Source organism: Olea europaea, chromosome 13 (genome assembly GCF_002742605.1).
Source record: "Olea europaea var. sylvestris chromosome 13, O_europaea_v1, whole genome shotgun sequence".
NCBI classification, from domain to species: domain Eukaryota; kingdom Viridiplantae; phylum Streptophyta; class Magnoliopsida; order Lamiales; family Oleaceae; genus Olea; species Olea europaea.
In genome coordinates, this window is record NC_036249.1 from 24,248,613 (window position 1) to 24,265,468 (window position 16,856).

Consider the following 16,856-nt stretch of genomic DNA (forward strand, 5'->3'; position numbering starts at 1 on the left):
GTTAAGCTTTCATTTTTAGGCACAGTTAAACGCTACAAAATTTTCGTCCAAGATAGCTATTAAAGTATATTGGATTGAGATTCATCTTAAAAGATCAAATTTAGTTTGAGAATATCAATCTCAAAATCTTATTGCTTATTGAGCTTGTCGAGTTCTCATGTAATATTGAGTCTTGTGTTTCCATTTTAAAGTTAACAATATGGTTAAAAGTAGCTCAAACATTAATACATTATCCTCTCTTCTCGACCGTGTCCACGTAAAGAAGGAATCCAATGAAATTGGTCGAGTAAACTCCTCCACTGTGGCCTCATTCAAGTTTAGTCACAGTCTCAAAATGATCGCCAAAGGTCACTGAATCTCGAGTTGAATAACTTGATTGTATTCGACACTAAATAGACAACATTGCAACTTTTTTTTATTATGTAATAGAAAATACTGTATTCACATTACTAAAATGATCTGTCAATGTACATATTTGATAATCTTGCAACATCTTAAACTTTGCCTGTAATTTCATTCCTGAAAAAAAAAGCAAAAGCCTTCCATGTATGAAATATTCTGTCAGAAAATCTTGAAGTATCAGCAGTTTTTGCGTTGCAAAATCTGGAAGCAAGATCCTGATCCTGATCATAATGGTGGGACGGAAGGAGTTCTGAACTGCAATGCATTGATCAATCAATAGTTAATGAAATAATCAGAAAAAAAATTGGACACGATAACTGATAAATTTTGTCACGTGTCTCTCTTTTTTAATCAAATTCTACGTGAACTAATAAAAGTATTCAAAGCAAATGTCAAACCTCATTTAGTATGGCGCTTAAGTCGTCATCCTGCTTAAAGAAATCGTGCTGATTATCGCTGCTGAAATTCTCGCCAATAAGCTCATTCGAGAAGATCTGCATATTTCCTAGACATTCATTCATTTCACTTTTTGCTTCGTCACCAAAATTAGTCATATTTGCTGCATCAAAGTGCCCTGAAAAGTTCCCTGAAATTCGAATGATAAAAAGTTTAATTGTATACGTGAACATTTTCTAATCGTTTTAGGACATGAAAATTTTGTAACTTTGTCAGACGAAGACGAGCAAGAAAATCACTAAAAAGGAGATAAGTACCTGGCAATGGACATCCGACCTGCTCGAGCAACAAATCAGGTTGAGAATTCAGAACTTGGTTCAAAAAACCTTTGGATATTTGATAAGGAGAGTAAACATTGCAAAAGGCACCAGGAGATTGTGAATACGGTGCAATTCCCAGGACAGGGTGGCTATGGTACTGACCAAGATTTCCAGAAGTCGGAGGAGGAAAACTTGAGTTCAAGTATCGATATCCCGGCATAAAGCAACGAATCTGAGTCGAATTGGCCATGTAATCATTTCCGAGCAGCGAACTAGGCATGGCTGGCTGCATTTGATTCATTACTTGAGAATGTAAAAGATTGTGTTGGAACTGAAGGTCATTATTATTCAAAGGTTTTGTATTTGCAGAAAATGAATCTGACATCCCGGTTTTCATTAAATATCTACTGATAGGATTCATTTGTCCAGCATTACTGATTCCATATCCTCCTCCACTGTTAGAACGAGTAATAATAGGTCGACCCGGGATAATAGTTGATGCAGTAAAATCAGCATCAGGCAGATGTTCCATTGTTCTATTCGTATCGATGATGTCCTGTCCCAATGTTTTTCTTTGCTTCGCCAACATTTTCCTGTACTTCTGAAACACCAAGAAGAACGCAAAATGAAACGATGAACATTTATCCACACGAAGGCAGAATAACATTTGCAAGAATGAAATTGAATAAATCACCTGGAGATGACTCCCTACATTCTCCCGAGTTAAATCTGGTTCGTCCATAATCTCAAGTATCTTGGTTGGAATTATTTCTGCAGATGACAGGATTAGTTATACGATGAAAGCAGAACACGAGGATTGAACAGTACAATGTACAAGATTTTAGTTTCTTTTTCTTTCTTTAATATAGCCAAGTACTAATCAAGTCAAGAGAAGAGGGCCTATACTCACTGCTGTGAAGATCTACTTGCAGCTGCTGAATCGCATCGAGAAACTTCTTATGCAATTGTCGAGTCCACGTAATCCTCTTTTTCGTATGTTTCTTTCGAGAAGAAGTTATTTGGTCGGATCGAGAAATCTCATCCTCTTTTTCCATGTCTCTCTCCTTATAATCTTCAGGAGACAACGATTGTACAACCGTCTCCCGAGTTTCAATGCTGGATGGCGTATGATCATATTCAGGTTTCTTAGTTGCATACTCCCAAAGTTTCCTCAAATCCTCTACTTTAACAGGCTTTGCCAGATAATCTTGTGCTCCGTGTTTTACACCCTTCACCACAGTTTGCGGGTCGATATTCGTAGATATCACTGCAAGGAAAATCGATACTTGAGTGCAAACGAAAGGGGGATAGAGACACGTTCGAAAAATAGTATAGAGCTTGCGGTCGTGTCTTACTTATGACAGGAATGTCTGTCTCGAGACGAATAAGCTCTAACAGCTTAAAACCATCAATATCAGGCATTGTAACATCTGTAACTACAATGTCGAAGTAATCTTTATTCTCCTTCAGTATTGCAAGAGCTTCAAGTGCACCAGTTTTTGCAGTAACTGCAATAGACATCATCATATTAGTTGGAACAGAAAATAACTGGAATCTGATTTAAGAAACTCAGTTGAGATTTTTCTAATTGATACCAGTCCAGATATTTCAAGATTTTACGCCTATATGATCTTATAAGGTGTAACATACCTTCATAACCACATTGTTGAAGCCCAACGACAAGCATCTCCAGACAAACAATGTTGTCGTCAACAGCAAGAACTCGTAAACTGGTCTGGAAGTTGTTATTATTGTCCATCTTGTTCTTCAGTACAAGGTTTCCGTCAAAAAAGCTATGGTTCAGACACACTACAGAATTCTTGAAAAAACTTGTACAAGAAAAGAATGTCTGGGTTAGAATTTTCTTGAAAAAACTTGTACAGAATTCTGGGTTCGTGAAGTTTTTATAGAACTTTGGAAGTAAAGATTTTTGGGGAAATTTTTGGGTTTGTTATGGAAAGAATTGAAGGGTTAGAAAAGGAAAATATATGTTTCCATAATACGGATGCTTATCTTTTAGCGCAAGCAGCAACGGTCAACTATTGCACTGTTAATCAATGCAAGCCGTGCAAAGTCGTTTTTACCCTGTAAACTCATCAAATTCCTTTCGCTTTCCTTAATTTGAATCGGATAATGCTATTAGCAAAACCCATTTGAATCTCGTCCCCCTACTCCATATTCTTTAGTGTTTTGCCATATTGATTGCTTGAATAGTGATTTTATTTGAAGAATTTGTGATTAGATATAGGAAAAAGGTTTTGATCACATTATATATATATAATGTGATTTAAATAAATGTGGGTGAAATTGAATTTTAAATAATCATTTTCTAACAAGGGTTAAATTTGTGCACGGTATTATATCATGCAGATTAGTGTTGTACCCCCGCCCTCCTCGTACGGAATGTCCCACGAGGTACGAGGACTTCCTACCTCTCTGATTCACTTCCTTTTTTTCACTTCTATTTATTTAGTAAGCTCTTGTTTGAACCTCATTTTTATGTTAAAATGAGTTTTCTAGTAGTGAATTTTGTAAGAATGTTTAGTTAAAAGGTAAATAAAAAATTTGAGTTTACGCGCACATTATGTTATTAAATAGAATATGTATTTGAAAATGAATCCAAAAAATTAAAAATAAAAAATGAATTATTGGATAATGGGCTCAAATAGGAGCTAAGTTACTTAAAAGAGGTCATATCTATTGTCCCATATAGGGTTGTCAAATGGGTCAAGTGGCTCGTCGATTCAGTCACTTGGCTCGTAAAATTATGAGCCTAGCTGAGCCAGTGGCTCGTCGTCTGTTCAAAAGTTCAATGACCGTTGCAAACGGTCACTAAACTTTTAAAGTGGCCAGAATGGCCACCAAATTTTTTTATATTTTTCTTTCTATAAGTATACATGAAAACATAACCATTTTTTTTTCACACAACATCAACAACTCTCTCTCTCTCTCTCTCTCTCTCTTTCTTCCACAATTATACAATAAACTACATTACTACATTCATTTTTACAATTTCATCATCATCAATTTCAATTCATTTAATTATCACACTAGCCATTTATAATTATGAATTCACAATCTTAAACACATTATATTATTTAGGTACTCTTTTACTTAAGTCTTAATACTTACTACTTACTATATCATCTATATATTTTTAATTTCATACAATTCACAAATGGATCCACACTCATTTATTGATGGCTTATTTGGTGTCGAAAGCGAATCACCTATGAAGCCGTAAAGTCAATATCGGAATTAATTTTTCTATCTAAATGAGGTACCCATTCTCGAAGATATTCCAAATTTGGCTGCACATGAAAGCAATAATCCAATTGATTTGACTTTCTCGATGTTAGAGGGAAGCGAAAGGAGAAAAAAGGCAAAATATTGATATCACTTCAAATTGATTTCAATGGATTGTGTTATCGATGAAGTCTCAGAGTCTAAAGTAGTATGTAAATAATGCCTACAAAGTATTGGTACTACCTACTTCAACCGTCACTAAGCGTGTGTGGTCAAATGTGGACTTCTTGAAACCGGTCAAACACGACTACAATTTGATAGTCTAGGCATCGATTCTACTACTTTGCCCTCGTCACATGGATGTATTCGAAGAAGAATGCTCAAATGGGAATAGTGAAACTTATTACTGGTGTTGAGTTGCTTCTAACAATAGCGGACAACCAACATTTCATCTTGTACATAAAATAACATCTTCAACTAAGGTACGTTGGGAATAAGTAGAAACACTCTTCGTTTAGATACAATAGAATATTTCCTTCAAACGAAACAACAATTGATTATGGATTTGCAAAAATATGGGGTGGTTATATCTTTAACTTCGGATAGATGTGATAGATCAATAAAAGAGCTCATATAGCTACAACTGCACGCTATATAGACACACTTTGATATATGCATTAAAAAAATTATTGCTTATAAATTTATTAAATTCGTTGGAAAAGCTAACATAATGTTATTATGACCATTATTAGAGAATATCATCGTGAGAGCAAAAATCTTTTTTTTTTTTTTTTACATTCGACAACGTTAGTATTAATAAAATAGCTATCGATAAATTGTGTAAGGTATTGCAGTATGATTTGATGGTTATTTGTTTCATATTCGTTGTGTGTGTCATCTTTTAAATTTAATTGTGTTAGATTGTTCGAAACATATTAAAGATGAAATACAAAGAATTAGGAATGAACTAATATGTATCACGATCTTTCCTATTAGAAAACAAGCATTTAAGGAATTTGGAGTGACGAATACTAAAACATTTGTTAGCGATGTAAGTTATACATGGAACTCCACTTACTATTAAAGTCATGCGAATGTTTTAAACATTTAATAACTGAGTTCCATAACAATAGCCATATTAAAAAACGGTGAGGACACTATTTTGAATGAATCCGATTGGCTTTTGGCTTTAAAAGTAAAAAAAACTTCGACGAGGTTTTATGTTTTATTAGGAAATGTACAAAATTCCACTTGGCAAATTTTTCATTAGGCGTTGGACAAAAAAAAAATCCACAGTAATATAGGTATTACCATCTCAATATATATAAAATCCTCGGTGCATTTCCTCGTACAAAAGGTAAATCCATATAATTATCCTTTATTATAAAGCATACTATTTAAGATATTTTAAGCCCCTATTTGTTAATCCATTTTTGTAAAATTCATTTTTTGTACTCATTTTCTCACAATAAAATATTTTTTACGTAAACTCAAAATTTTTATTATTTTTTAATTACACATTTTTCAAAAATTTACTATTTAATGACTCATTGTTCCAAAAAATTGAATGTCAAGCAGGAGCTCAGTAAAAATGGAAAAAAAAAGTCTTTTAAAATCACGATTTAAAATTTATTTCGAAATAACTTATTTAATCACTTAATAAATAAAGAACCTACCCTCCATTTGAAAATCATTATTTTCGAACTCTTTTATCTATATATTCATTTTTAACTGCATATTCATGCAATAAAATATTATGCTCATACGCCCAAAATTTTTTCAACTTTTTAACTATACATTCTCCTAAAAGTCACTATTTAAAATTATATTTTCTCCAAACAATGGTTGTCAAACATGGACTTAAATGTATTATAATTTATTATTTATTAACAGGAAATTTCAATTTAAACTTTAGGAAATATAGCCTAAAATTTGTATAGTTGTGCTATATATACATCATAATTTACAAATTTATTTATCAACAAATCAAGAGGCGAGATTTAATTAGACTAAAATCTCATCAACCAAAAAATATAAAAATAAATAAATAAATCACCACTTTTCTTTTTAAAACCTCATTAATCTATAAAACGTTATGTCCTTGTTTGGGCTCCATTAATTTGTTAATATAATTTTTTTCTTTTCTTTTTAAACACACATTTTTCCGATAAAAGGATTTTACATGTAAATTAAATTTTTTTTTCTATTTTTTAATTACAATTTTTTTGAAAAATCATTATTACAGAATATATTTTTTTCAAAAAATTAGTATTAATTATAATGGAGCTCAAACATGGTGCTATATAAATGGTGACACAGAACAAGCATTTTCTAAAATTTCCAGCCCATTTGTTCATGAAATTAATTCATACAAATAAAAAAGAAAAAATCTATGATTTCTTTTTTTTTCTACGATTTTTTCTTGGTCGCCCACAAAGAACAAATCAGCGAATCCCAGCGGGAGTTGGCTTCTTTTCCCTCTCATTGTTTCTTCAATCCCTTATACCAATCCAGTCAACTCCCTCTCCTTCTAGGAGAAAAATACTGAATCAATTAAATTCTTTGGTCATTTATACACGAAAGATACAGATATATACACATATATATTGAAGGGATGATGTATTGTTGATCAATTGGTTGCTCTAAAAAATCTTCTTATTTCCCAAGAGAGAAAAAGGAAAGCAAAAAAAAAAAAAACCAATTTGGAATATTTAACATGGCTTCCGAGATCGAGGTAGTGGAAGAAGTGGAATCTGGAGATCGGAAGCAGCCGGCGGCCGAGGTGGTGGTAGAGGATGGGAGCCTGCGGAACGATGTCTACACGGCGGCGGCTTATGGGGACATGGAGAAGCTGCAGTGCCTGGTTGAGAGCGAGGGTTGCTCCGTTTCTGAGCCTGACGCCCATGGTTACTATGCTCTCCAATGGGCCGCCCTCAACAACCGCACTGCAGCCGCACAATACATCATCGAGGTGCACTAACATTTTTATATATATAGGTTCTGTGTTTGTCGTTTCTGCGTGTATATTGGGTATTGTACATTGAGTTATTGACTTCACCTAATTTAATTGCTTGGTGAATATGTATCTCACTTATAATTGTATTTTGTTGAACTGAGTAAGATCGTGCATCTGAGCTGTTAGACGTGAATTTCGGGAAGACCATCATCCTGAGATGTGAAGTGTGATTGAGTTGCTTATGCTGTTATATAGAAATAAATTTTGTCTATTATTGATAGTCAGCACTGGGTGGGGCACGCCAAGATTAATTACAATGTAGTTTTCAGTTTTATAAGATTTTGTTGCTTGAATGTGCACACAACATTGTGAAGTTGTATATATTATACACAAGAGATTTTAGACAATGTCAGGAACTCTAGATGTTAGAAAAATGTTGTGAGCATTGGAGCTAAAGAATAAATTAACACCTCGTGCAACATATAAATTTGTTTCAAATATTACCTGCTAACGCATGACCCGAGTAACTGTGAGTAATTTTTTGAAGATAAGATATGATTTATGTTGCGATCTGTAAATGAAGGTATCAAGTCATTGTGACTCTCTTTCTCGTTTCCCTGTCGATTTTGTTCGTATCTTGATTATATTGTGGTGTACACTTGACAGCATGGGGCTGATGTTCATGCAGCAGACCATACTGGCCAGACGGCTCTGCACTGGAGTGCCGTGAGGGGCGCAATCCAAGTTGCTGAGCTTCTATTGCAAGAGGGTGCTAGAGTCAACGCTGCTGATATGTATGGCTATCAGGTTTGTTTACATTCCTATGGTCGTCATTGTAAATTAGCAATTAATAACTTGCTTACAATGGTGGTGTAAATCTAATGAAAAACATATTTTGCTTTCATTAGAGAATGTGTAGTTTTATAGAAATCTTACACATTAAATTGCGGCATTCTACATTTTTCTGATTTAGGAATTATACACTCTAGAATAGTGGATATGTCAGTTACGATGATTGGCTGCATTTATATTGTTGTTTCTAGTGTCTCAGGATGATTCACTTTCTAGCCAGTACTTCCTCTTGGGGGTATAACCGTCCTCTTTATTTTCATCTTTTTCTGCTTTGAAATGTTTGAGAGTGTCATACATGCACTTCAGTTTCACCTTCGGTCCTTCATGTATGGAAGCTATTTTTTCATTTTTTTCCCTTGTAAGTCATTACTCTCCCTGTTGCTATTATGTATGTTCTTGAAGACTTGACATAAGTTATGATAGTGTTCCTAGTCCATTTAATGTCTTTTTTTTTTTTTACCCATTCTCTCTGTTACTTGACCGAGTGAGGTTTTAAAATTTAGTTTTCTCTGTTAAGCATATTTTGGGTGCTGAGGAACACATCTAACCTCATACTTAGTGCCTTTGGACAATGTCTAACTGTGAGAGGTATTGGTCATGAGTGCTCTGTTAATTTCCCACGATGGCTGCTCTAGGACTTGTGTTTCTTTTTGCGTTATATTCTGAAGCTTGTGGGACCGTCACTTCCACCTACCCTCAAATGATCCACCATATCTCATTATCTCCCATAGATTGACAGGAAATGTTTTTCTTTGGAGTACAGTTGGTAGCTAGGAGAATTATGCAAACGCAAATAAATTTTGTTTAATTTGAAATTTGAATGATGACTTTTTTGACGCGATCATTTTTATAGCATGGAAACTTTCCTTGTTAACTTATCAAGAAGTTTTGGGATGCTTTATTGCTTATAGTTTACAATTAGTATTCTCACTGTCCCTTCTTGACATGCCATCTTAAATGGCTGTGCCCAGTCTGGTGGGTGTCACCAGACTGACACCAAACGAAAGAATTGTGAACTGAGTCCTCCTATGTGTGGACTAAATGACTAATGATAGCTGAAGTAAATTTAAAATTTAAAATAATTTAACATACTTTCAAATTTCAGGAAGCCTGGAGCTTCCTTCAGTGTGATGTAGAATTTTTTACTATATAATTGGTAGTAAAATCACAATGTAAAGTAAATAGATGGAGAAACAGATTATAACAAAATTCTGACAAATTCAATTGTAAGCAAAGGAGAATTTGTCGCAGAACTTTAGATAGAGAACTGATTAATGACTTGAACCATGCAAACAACGATGAAGTAGTGTAATTCTCCGATAGTAAGAACAACAATAACATCCTCTTGATTTTGAAACAGTTCTGGTGTCGCATTTGTTTTATGTCTTTAAGTTCAAATCCGTGTTCAGGTCATGTTGGTGTTTTCCTTTAAAAAAAAAAAAAAAAAAAAATGCCAACCCGTGTTTCAGCGGCTGATTGCATATTCCAGCTTATACTCTTGCACAAAAATTGTTGCACTGAAAATGACTTTTGTTACTATTTAGCTGAAGAAGGAAAGAAAGAAGAAATGGCTATGGTCCTGACCTTTTCAGCACTCTCTCTGTCTCTCTCTCTTTCTTCCTTTTAAATTTTAGTACTTCAGTTGCTGAGAACTTGCTAATGGAGATGCGTTATCACACTCATTTTAACTGCAGACAACACACGTTGCTGCACAGTATGGTCAGACAGCTTTCATCTATCATCTTGTAACAAAGTGGAATGCGGATCCTGACGTTCCTGACAATGATGGAAGAAGCCCTATGCACTGGTACTTGACGAATGTATTCGTTATTTTCTGCAATAGTTCATGTTTAGAGTAAATTTGGTTTGCATTTTTTACTGCCGGTATCTGTGATTTCTAGATTATGTTAACTGGCATTACAAGGTTATGAGATCCATATTGAATTTAGCAGGATGAAAAGAAGGTTATGGAAGACACACAAGACATCCTTTAACTTGATCTTGGTCTTTGGAACCCTGTAGGAGTTAGACTATAATTGTAATTTGGACTAAAAAGGAACTCCAAGCATTTTGAAGAAAAAGAACAGTGGCTCGGTGATCTATGGGACATACTAAGTTTTTTGGTTTTGTTGTGAAATTCTATGTAGGAATTTAAGTATTTTTCTTCATCTCTAGCTCTTGGAAGAATGAAATGTATTCTTGAGCTTTTTTTTTTTTTTTATTGAACTGTAATTTCTACTCTCCAATTTCTCTAAAAGAATGACGGACTGGGCTTTTAATCATCTCTGGTGTTTTGATAGATTATAATTGCTATTCTCTACATTAACTTAATGTGAACTCATAATATGCTATTAGTTTGCACTTAGTAAATTTCAGACTATGATTGCTGGATCAGTTATTTAGTGTAGGATAACGGCCCTATATCTTGTTTTATCTATAGATTCCACCCAATTAGGATCACAGCAATATGATTTATTTACTTATTTAATGATCATACTTTAAGTAGTTACTAGCTTAGGTTCTGTTTTTTTTCATTTGTACATTAACTTAATGTGAACTCATAATATGCTATTAGTTTGCACTTAGTAAATTTCAGACTATGATTGCTGGATCAGTTATTTAGTGTAGGATAACGGCCCTATATCTTGTTTTATCTATAGATTCCACCCAATTAGGATCACAGCAATATGATTTATTTACTTATTTAATGATCATACTTTAAGTAGTTACTAGCTTAGGTTCTGTTTTTTTTCATCTTTTCATCTGTAGGGCTGCATATAAGGGCTTTGTGGACTGCATACGTCTTTTGTTATTTCTAGATGCATATAGGGGACGTCAGGACAAAGAAGGTAAGTTCAAAAATTCCGTATTCCGTAACTTTTCTGTGTTTCCAAAGTTTTTCATATTTCCATTTTTCGAAGAATCGATGCTTTCGTGGAAAATTTTACATTATTGTATCCTGATTCAATAATTTCACATACTTCTTATCATTTAGGTTGTACCCCTCTTCACTGGGCTGCTATTAGGGGTAATCTAGAAGCATGCACTGTGCTGGTGCAAGCTGGGAAAAAAGAAGATCAAATGGTAGTAGATAATACTGGCCTCACGCCTGCACAGCTTGCTTCCGATAAGAATCACAGACAAGTCGCCTTTTTCCTTGTAGGTACTCCTTAATCTTGCTTTGCTTGTGTTCTCTTGCTTTTTTTTTTTCGAGAATGTGTGATTTAAAAGTAGGGAAAAGTTAGGGAAATGTGATAAATGAATATTTTTTTGATGACGTATGTTTGAAGATGAGTGTGGGGGAAAGTGGTTTTCAAATAATCACTTTTGATCAAGGCCTTAGTTATTCGTGCTTCTCCTAGTGGATATAGAATTTGATTACTTGGACTGGCTTACAGTATTGTATTGCTAATTGCAGATTTACTACCATAAAATTTGTAAGTGCACACTGTGCTTTTTATTCTAGTAGGCATACGGGAAAACATCCTGAGATCCGATTCCAGTTGAGTAGCCTATGAAGTGTTTCCATATTTTATAATTTTCATTTGGAGTTCATAATTGATCAAGTTCTCACTCTTTAAATAATTATATAACAATCTGAACCCCCCCTCCCCCTTGTCTAAAGTCATGCATGGGGATTGGAAAAAGATGTTGGAAAATACCGTTTGAGATTAAATCATTCGAAAAGATTGGGAGTGTCATGTATTTATTCATTTTCTTTCCTTCACGAGGCCTTGTGTTGTCAAAAAGAGCGGAAAAAAGAATGAATAAAATTGTTTGTTCTTCCCCCAGCCCTGGACAGATCAATGAAAGCTACTGTTTTAGAATTCGTGAAGGAAATGCCAAATTGGTAGGAAAATTCTAATTGGGTCTACGAGGCCAATTTTTTCACGTTGTTCAAGGGACTTTGTTCAGATTGGATACATTGAGGGAATGCAGAAATTTCTAAAGCTGATTAGGTTGGAAAACTTTGTTTCCTCTTGCATTATTGGAGCTTCGCGATGTGAACCCCCAGATCTTGGAAGTGAGGGAGTGCCGTCCCTACGAAGATGTAGAGTGACTGGTGAAACTAAACTCTAGGGGCAGGCAGGACTAGAGTCCGGCCTTTCCCTCAGCCATTGTAGCTATGTTTTTATCCTAAGTTTTGCATTTAAAAGTTAAAAAGAAAAAGGATAGAGCTTGTAGATGAAAATGGTGATTTTAGCCCATTTCGTACTATAAATCCAGTAACTTCTTGCTGCTAAACTACAGTTTCTACTCCTATGGGTTGCCTAATTTCATGTTGTTCCTTTCTTGTATAAATTGATAATACACTTTCTGTATATTATCTTTGATTAATAAAATTATTCATTGCTTATCAAAAAAAAAAAAAAAAACTACTTGCTGCTAAAATGTCATTTGCCTATTTTCTCTGAATATATGTTGATCAAACAGTTTGATTCTTTTTTATTAATTTAAACATTTGTCTGTGTTCGGGATAGGTTATATCTGTATTATGTTCTTTGCATTTCATTTACAGGGGAATGCTAGAAGTTTGTTTGACAAACGGTGTGATGGAAACAGCCGCCTTGCCAAACTCTCAAAATTAGGACTTGTCCCAATACTCTGGTGTATAATATTTTTGTTACTTGTGGTATATGTTCATTCAGTTGTTACGGGTATATCTCCTGACTTCATTTTTATTTAGCATCGTAAGTCTAATTATTACGCTTGAGAACATTTTTTTACTGGTTTCTGGATGCAGCATCAAACCTGCCAAAATTAACAGCTGGTTTTGGTCTTCTTGCTTGGATGGGTGTGCTCCTGGCATCCTCCAGACTCATTCTGTTTTATAGGTGCAGCAGGTAACTCGAATGAGTGAATGGCATTTACAAAGTCATTTTTTGTCTAGTTTTTTCTTTTGTTTTGTTTTTTTTTTTTTTTTTCAACTTAGATGTCTATACTTGTGGTGAAGATGCTATGTCTTTATTTTTTGTGTTTGGTTTATTTCTGATTTTATTATGATATGGTATACCTGGTCAAAGATGATTTTGGTTTCTAATTGTTTTTTATCATTTCTACATAAACTCTAATGATGAATTCCTGTAGCTTTGTGTTTTTTGTCCTCTCTCCTTACATGCTGTATATATTCTAGTTGTTTGATTGCTCTCTGTTCCCCCTTGAAGCTATAATGTATGTGCACGTTGATGTAACTTGATTATTGGATCTTCATACAGCTAAGAGTCGTGATTAAATTCATTAGAACTTATAAGTTGTTTGGAATTACTATTATTATTAATGAGTCTAAATTTTATTGACCTTTTTGTGCAGCAAGGATCCAGGATACATCAGAATGAATGTACACGACTCACAAAACGTGAAAGATGATGTAAGTTGCCACCTGTTTTATTATTTATTTTCCAGTTAATAGCTATGATTTTCTCTAATCCAACAGTAATATATTTTTTTAAAAATAAAAATTGGTTCCAAAAGAATAGAGAAATCACTACCTCGTCTTTTATCTACAGAGGTGCCCGAAAGCTCTACTTTCTATCAATTCCGTTCTTTTATTTCTTTCTAAGTATACCGTGCATACTGTCTTACCAGACTATCATATCTAGCTCTTTGTTTGCTTTGCCAGGTATAGAAATCTATAGTTTAATTGTGTACTTTCAATAGCTTCTAAATATTTCCCTTTATCATTTTTGGTTTAGGAACCTTTGCTGAAGATTGAAATAAATAATCCTGCTTTGCTTGCTGGGAACTGGTCTCGGCTTTGCGCCACTTGCAAGGTGCACCATCTTGTCTACCTCTATAAAAGGAAAAGAAAGCTATATTCTATCTTAGCGTTCAAGTTATATTGCTTCTGACATCGCTTGTCTTGTGCTTTATTAGATTGTCAGGCCTCTACGCGCGAAGCATTGTTCCACCTGTGATCGCTGTGTTGAACAGTTTGATCATCATTGCCCTTGGGTATCTAATTGCATTGGGAAGGTGATTTGAAATTTATTTACATATCTTTCTTTATTATTATTTGTTATGCTGGTAAATAAGATGGTTTGCCCCTGATTAAATGACCTTGGAAAAATATATTCGTCCCAATCGTTGAAGGGATGATAAATGAAAAAAATGTTACTCTTTTTTTGTCACTTGGTTTTGAGTAGAGATTAGTTGGGTGGTTCTTGATTAATATCATTGCATCATAATTAGTAAAAGAGAAACAGAAGAAAAAGGGATTTTGCTCTTTGGTGCCACTTGATTCATAACTGGTGTACCTTACGTGTATGTAGAGAAAGAAAGAGTGAATCATGTTATTAGATGATGAATTAGCTGGTTAACTTATGCCGATCTTGACAAAGTACATGGAAAAATTGTGAATAGACGTTAGTTAGCATATATGATCTCCTGTTTGTTATGCGTCCCTCCATTCCTTCTTGGTTCTACCTTTGGGTTAGCTCTGTTAAATCAAACGTGTTTATTTCCTATCATAATGTTCTGATTGAATTTTTATCTTCTGATACAGAAAAACAAGTGGGATTTCTTCTTGTTTCTGCTTCTGGAAGTTCTGGCCATGTTGATTACCGGAGCAGTGGCTCTCACAAGTGAGATATTTTTTTCGTTGGTCTAGCATGAAAATATTTACACATTGCTGTAATTTCCTCATCCTATATTTTCTGTAAGTTCCATTATCCGTTGTAAACTTTTTCTTGACATTGTAGGAGTGTTGACTGACCCAACAGCTCCATCTTCCTTTGGTGCATGGTTGAACCATGCGGGAAATCATCATGTTGGTGCTATATCATTTTTAATTGCAGATTTTTTCCTCTTATCTGGTGTGGCAGTCTTAACTGTTGTACAGGCTTCTCAGGTTTACTTCTGGAGTCTCTATTTTCTTGTGTCTTTGGGTTCTTTTCAACTATTACTATCTGAAAGTACTTTATTATGTTGATTGCTTGAAATAATGGGAAGATATCATGATATATCTGTGAGTGATGAACCGACTGGTTTTGTTAGCCTAAAAATGACCCCTAATTATATCACCAAGAAATACATGATACATCTTGATTACACGAGGTTGTATAGATATCTCTATTTGTTTTAGAAGTCCGACTTCCTCTCAGAAAGTTTCCCCATGTTCCGTGCCTGCAATTTGTCTCGTTATGGCATTCATTTCTTTGTGCATTCGAGGTAGATTGAAATCAGTCATTCTCTCCTCTTGTTTCATTCATAGAGCTCCACTTAATTGAATTTACACTGGTCAAAACATTTAGATACCTGCAACATCTGAATACCGTCTGTGCTCCAATTCTAGAATTATAAGCGAGATTATAAACCATTAATAACTATTCCAAACATGTCACTTGGATGCTCCAATTCAATGATCCACCATCTTCTTTCCCATATTCATATCCTGTGAAGAATCAAATCATCTTTCCACGGCTTATGACTTCTACATTATGCATGAATATTCGATGTTAAGAGCACGGATCAACATACTACCTGATTGTTGTCATTTGATCGACCGTTTTTTTAAATTTGTTCCTACGTTAGGGTGTATTTGGGATACATTTTGCTGAAATATTACAGTCAACATTTAACAAAGAATGCCAACTTGTTAGTGTTTGAGCCATTCTTTTTAGTTAGTTATAAGTGGAGTTGACAAATTATTTTGTTTGTGTTTTACGGTTTTTGCTATTCTATTCGTCCCACAGATTGCCCACAACATTACAACAAATGAAATGGCAAATTCAATGCGTTATAGTTATCTCAGAGGAGCTGGGGGCCAATTCAGAAACCCATATGATCATGGCTGCAAGAAAAATTGTACAGATTTCTTGATAAATGGATACAATGTAGACGTGGAGTATGATGAAGAATCAAGTCAATCTGAAGGGACTTCGATGAGGCAAATGGCTCGGAACTCAAACCTGTTGAACGGAATCAGCCATGCTCATCAAGCAAATGGAAATGGCCATGTAGCAATCGATGTGAATAACAAAAACACACATCGTGGGCATGTTCATTCTTCTCAATGTAGCCATAGCCAGAATCACAGTAGAAAAACTGATTCTGCTCCTTTAGGTTTGGGTATAGGTTTAGGACGAAATGCTGCCTGTTCTGCATCTGCATCGTGATAATATTGTGCCATAGGTTTGAGAAGACGCCATTTTTTATTTTTATTTTTTTTTAAACGCACACGTTTAGCTTCTTTAATTCAATTATTTGCTGCTGCTTATTTCTGGTGCAATTTTTCATTACTTCTGTTGATGTATATCGAACTTTAGTAATTTTTTATGATTCCTTATTAGTTGGAAAATGCTTATTGTAGATAGATGAGATGGTGATAAATTGAATTAAAATTGTCAAAATCTCTTCACCACTTAGACGGTTGTGCTTATGTAATGTGGTGAACAGATTTTTGACAGTTTTATTTCAAATTACCGTCGCCTCGCCAATTTGTAAAAGAATCTATCAATGGTAATGTACAATAAGCATCTATCATTTCATTTTGATGAGGAAAATTCANTACTTAGATGGTGTTATTGGATGTTGATTCCTTAGTTTTTCCGGTCAACTGATAGTGTTTTGGATGGTTTCTATCCAAATGGACCTCAGGTGCATATTTATAAAATGTTAGGAATCTTCATTGACACAAAATGAAGGTTAGGATAAAGCCTACAAAAAATGAAAAAGTTAGAAATCGC

General features: G+C 34.4%; 2 protein-coding genes across 2 annotated transcripts; one reads left to right on the plus strand and one right to left on the minus strand.

Annotated features, from left to right (window-relative positions):
- Positions 1 to 466: 466 nt before the first annotated feature.
- Positions 467 to 3,018, minus strand: LOC111408259 (two-component response regulator ARR18-like). The gene is made up of 7 exons (XM_023038043.1): positions 2,769 to 3,018; positions 2,474 to 2,626; positions 2,029 to 2,385; positions 1,813 to 1,889; positions 1,116 to 1,719; positions 801 to 988; positions 467 to 657 (listed from the first exon to the last, which is right to left on the minus strand). The coding sequence occupies exons 1-7, from the start codon at positions 2,875 to 2,877 to the stop codon at positions 628 to 630; spliced, it is 1,518 nt and encodes a 505-aa protein (XP_022893811.1). The 5' UTR covers positions 2,878 to 3,018; the 3' UTR covers positions 467 to 627.
- A 3,681-nt stretch (positions 3,019 to 6,699) lies between these two features.
- On the plus strand, positions 6,700 to 16,387 carry LOC111407968 (protein S-acyltransferase 24-like). Its single transcript, XM_023037699.1, has 13 exons — positions 6,700 to 7,335; positions 7,987 to 8,127; positions 9,867 to 9,979; positions 10,942 to 11,021; positions 11,168 to 11,331; positions 12,692 to 12,830; positions 12,917 to 13,016; positions 13,483 to 13,540; positions 13,866 to 13,943; positions 14,047 to 14,145; positions 14,675 to 14,753; positions 14,871 to 15,019; positions 15,864 to 16,387. Exons 1-13 carry the CDS (start codon positions 7,081 to 7,083, stop codon positions 16,284 to 16,286), a joined length of 1,878 nt encoding a protein of 625 aa, XP_022893467.1. The 5' UTR covers positions 6,700 to 7,080; the 3' UTR covers positions 16,287 to 16,387.
- Positions 16,388 to 16,856: the final 469 nt, after the last annotated feature.

Excerpts from the sequence above, each read along its gene's own strand:
- LOC111408259 (XM_023038043.1), bottom strand. The coding sequence starts at position 2,877 with ATGGACAATAATAACAACTTCCAGACCAGTTTACGAGTTCTTGCTGTT. Across the intron at positions 2,386-2,473 it reads GACAGACATTCCTGTCATAA|TGATATCTACGAATATCGAC; the intron begins GTAAGACACGAC and ends TTTTCCTTGCAG. Across the intron at positions 1,720-1,812 it reads ATGTAGGGAGTCATCTCCAG|AAGTACAGGAAAATGTTGGC; the intron begins GTGATTTATTCA and ends TTGGTGTTTCAG.
- LOC111407968 (XM_023037699.1), top strand. The coding sequence starts at position 7,081 with ATGGCTTCCGAGATCGAGGTAGTGGAAGAAGTGGAATCTGGAGATCGG. Across the intron at positions 11,332-12,691 it reads GACAAGTCGCCTTTTTCCTT|GGGAATGCTAGAAGTTTGTT; the intron begins GTAGGTACTCCT and ends TTTCATTTACAG. Across the intron at positions 13,541-13,865 it reads CACAAAACGTGAAAGATGAT|GAACCTTTGCTGAAGATTGA; the intron begins GTAAGTTGCCAC and ends TTTTTGGTTTAG.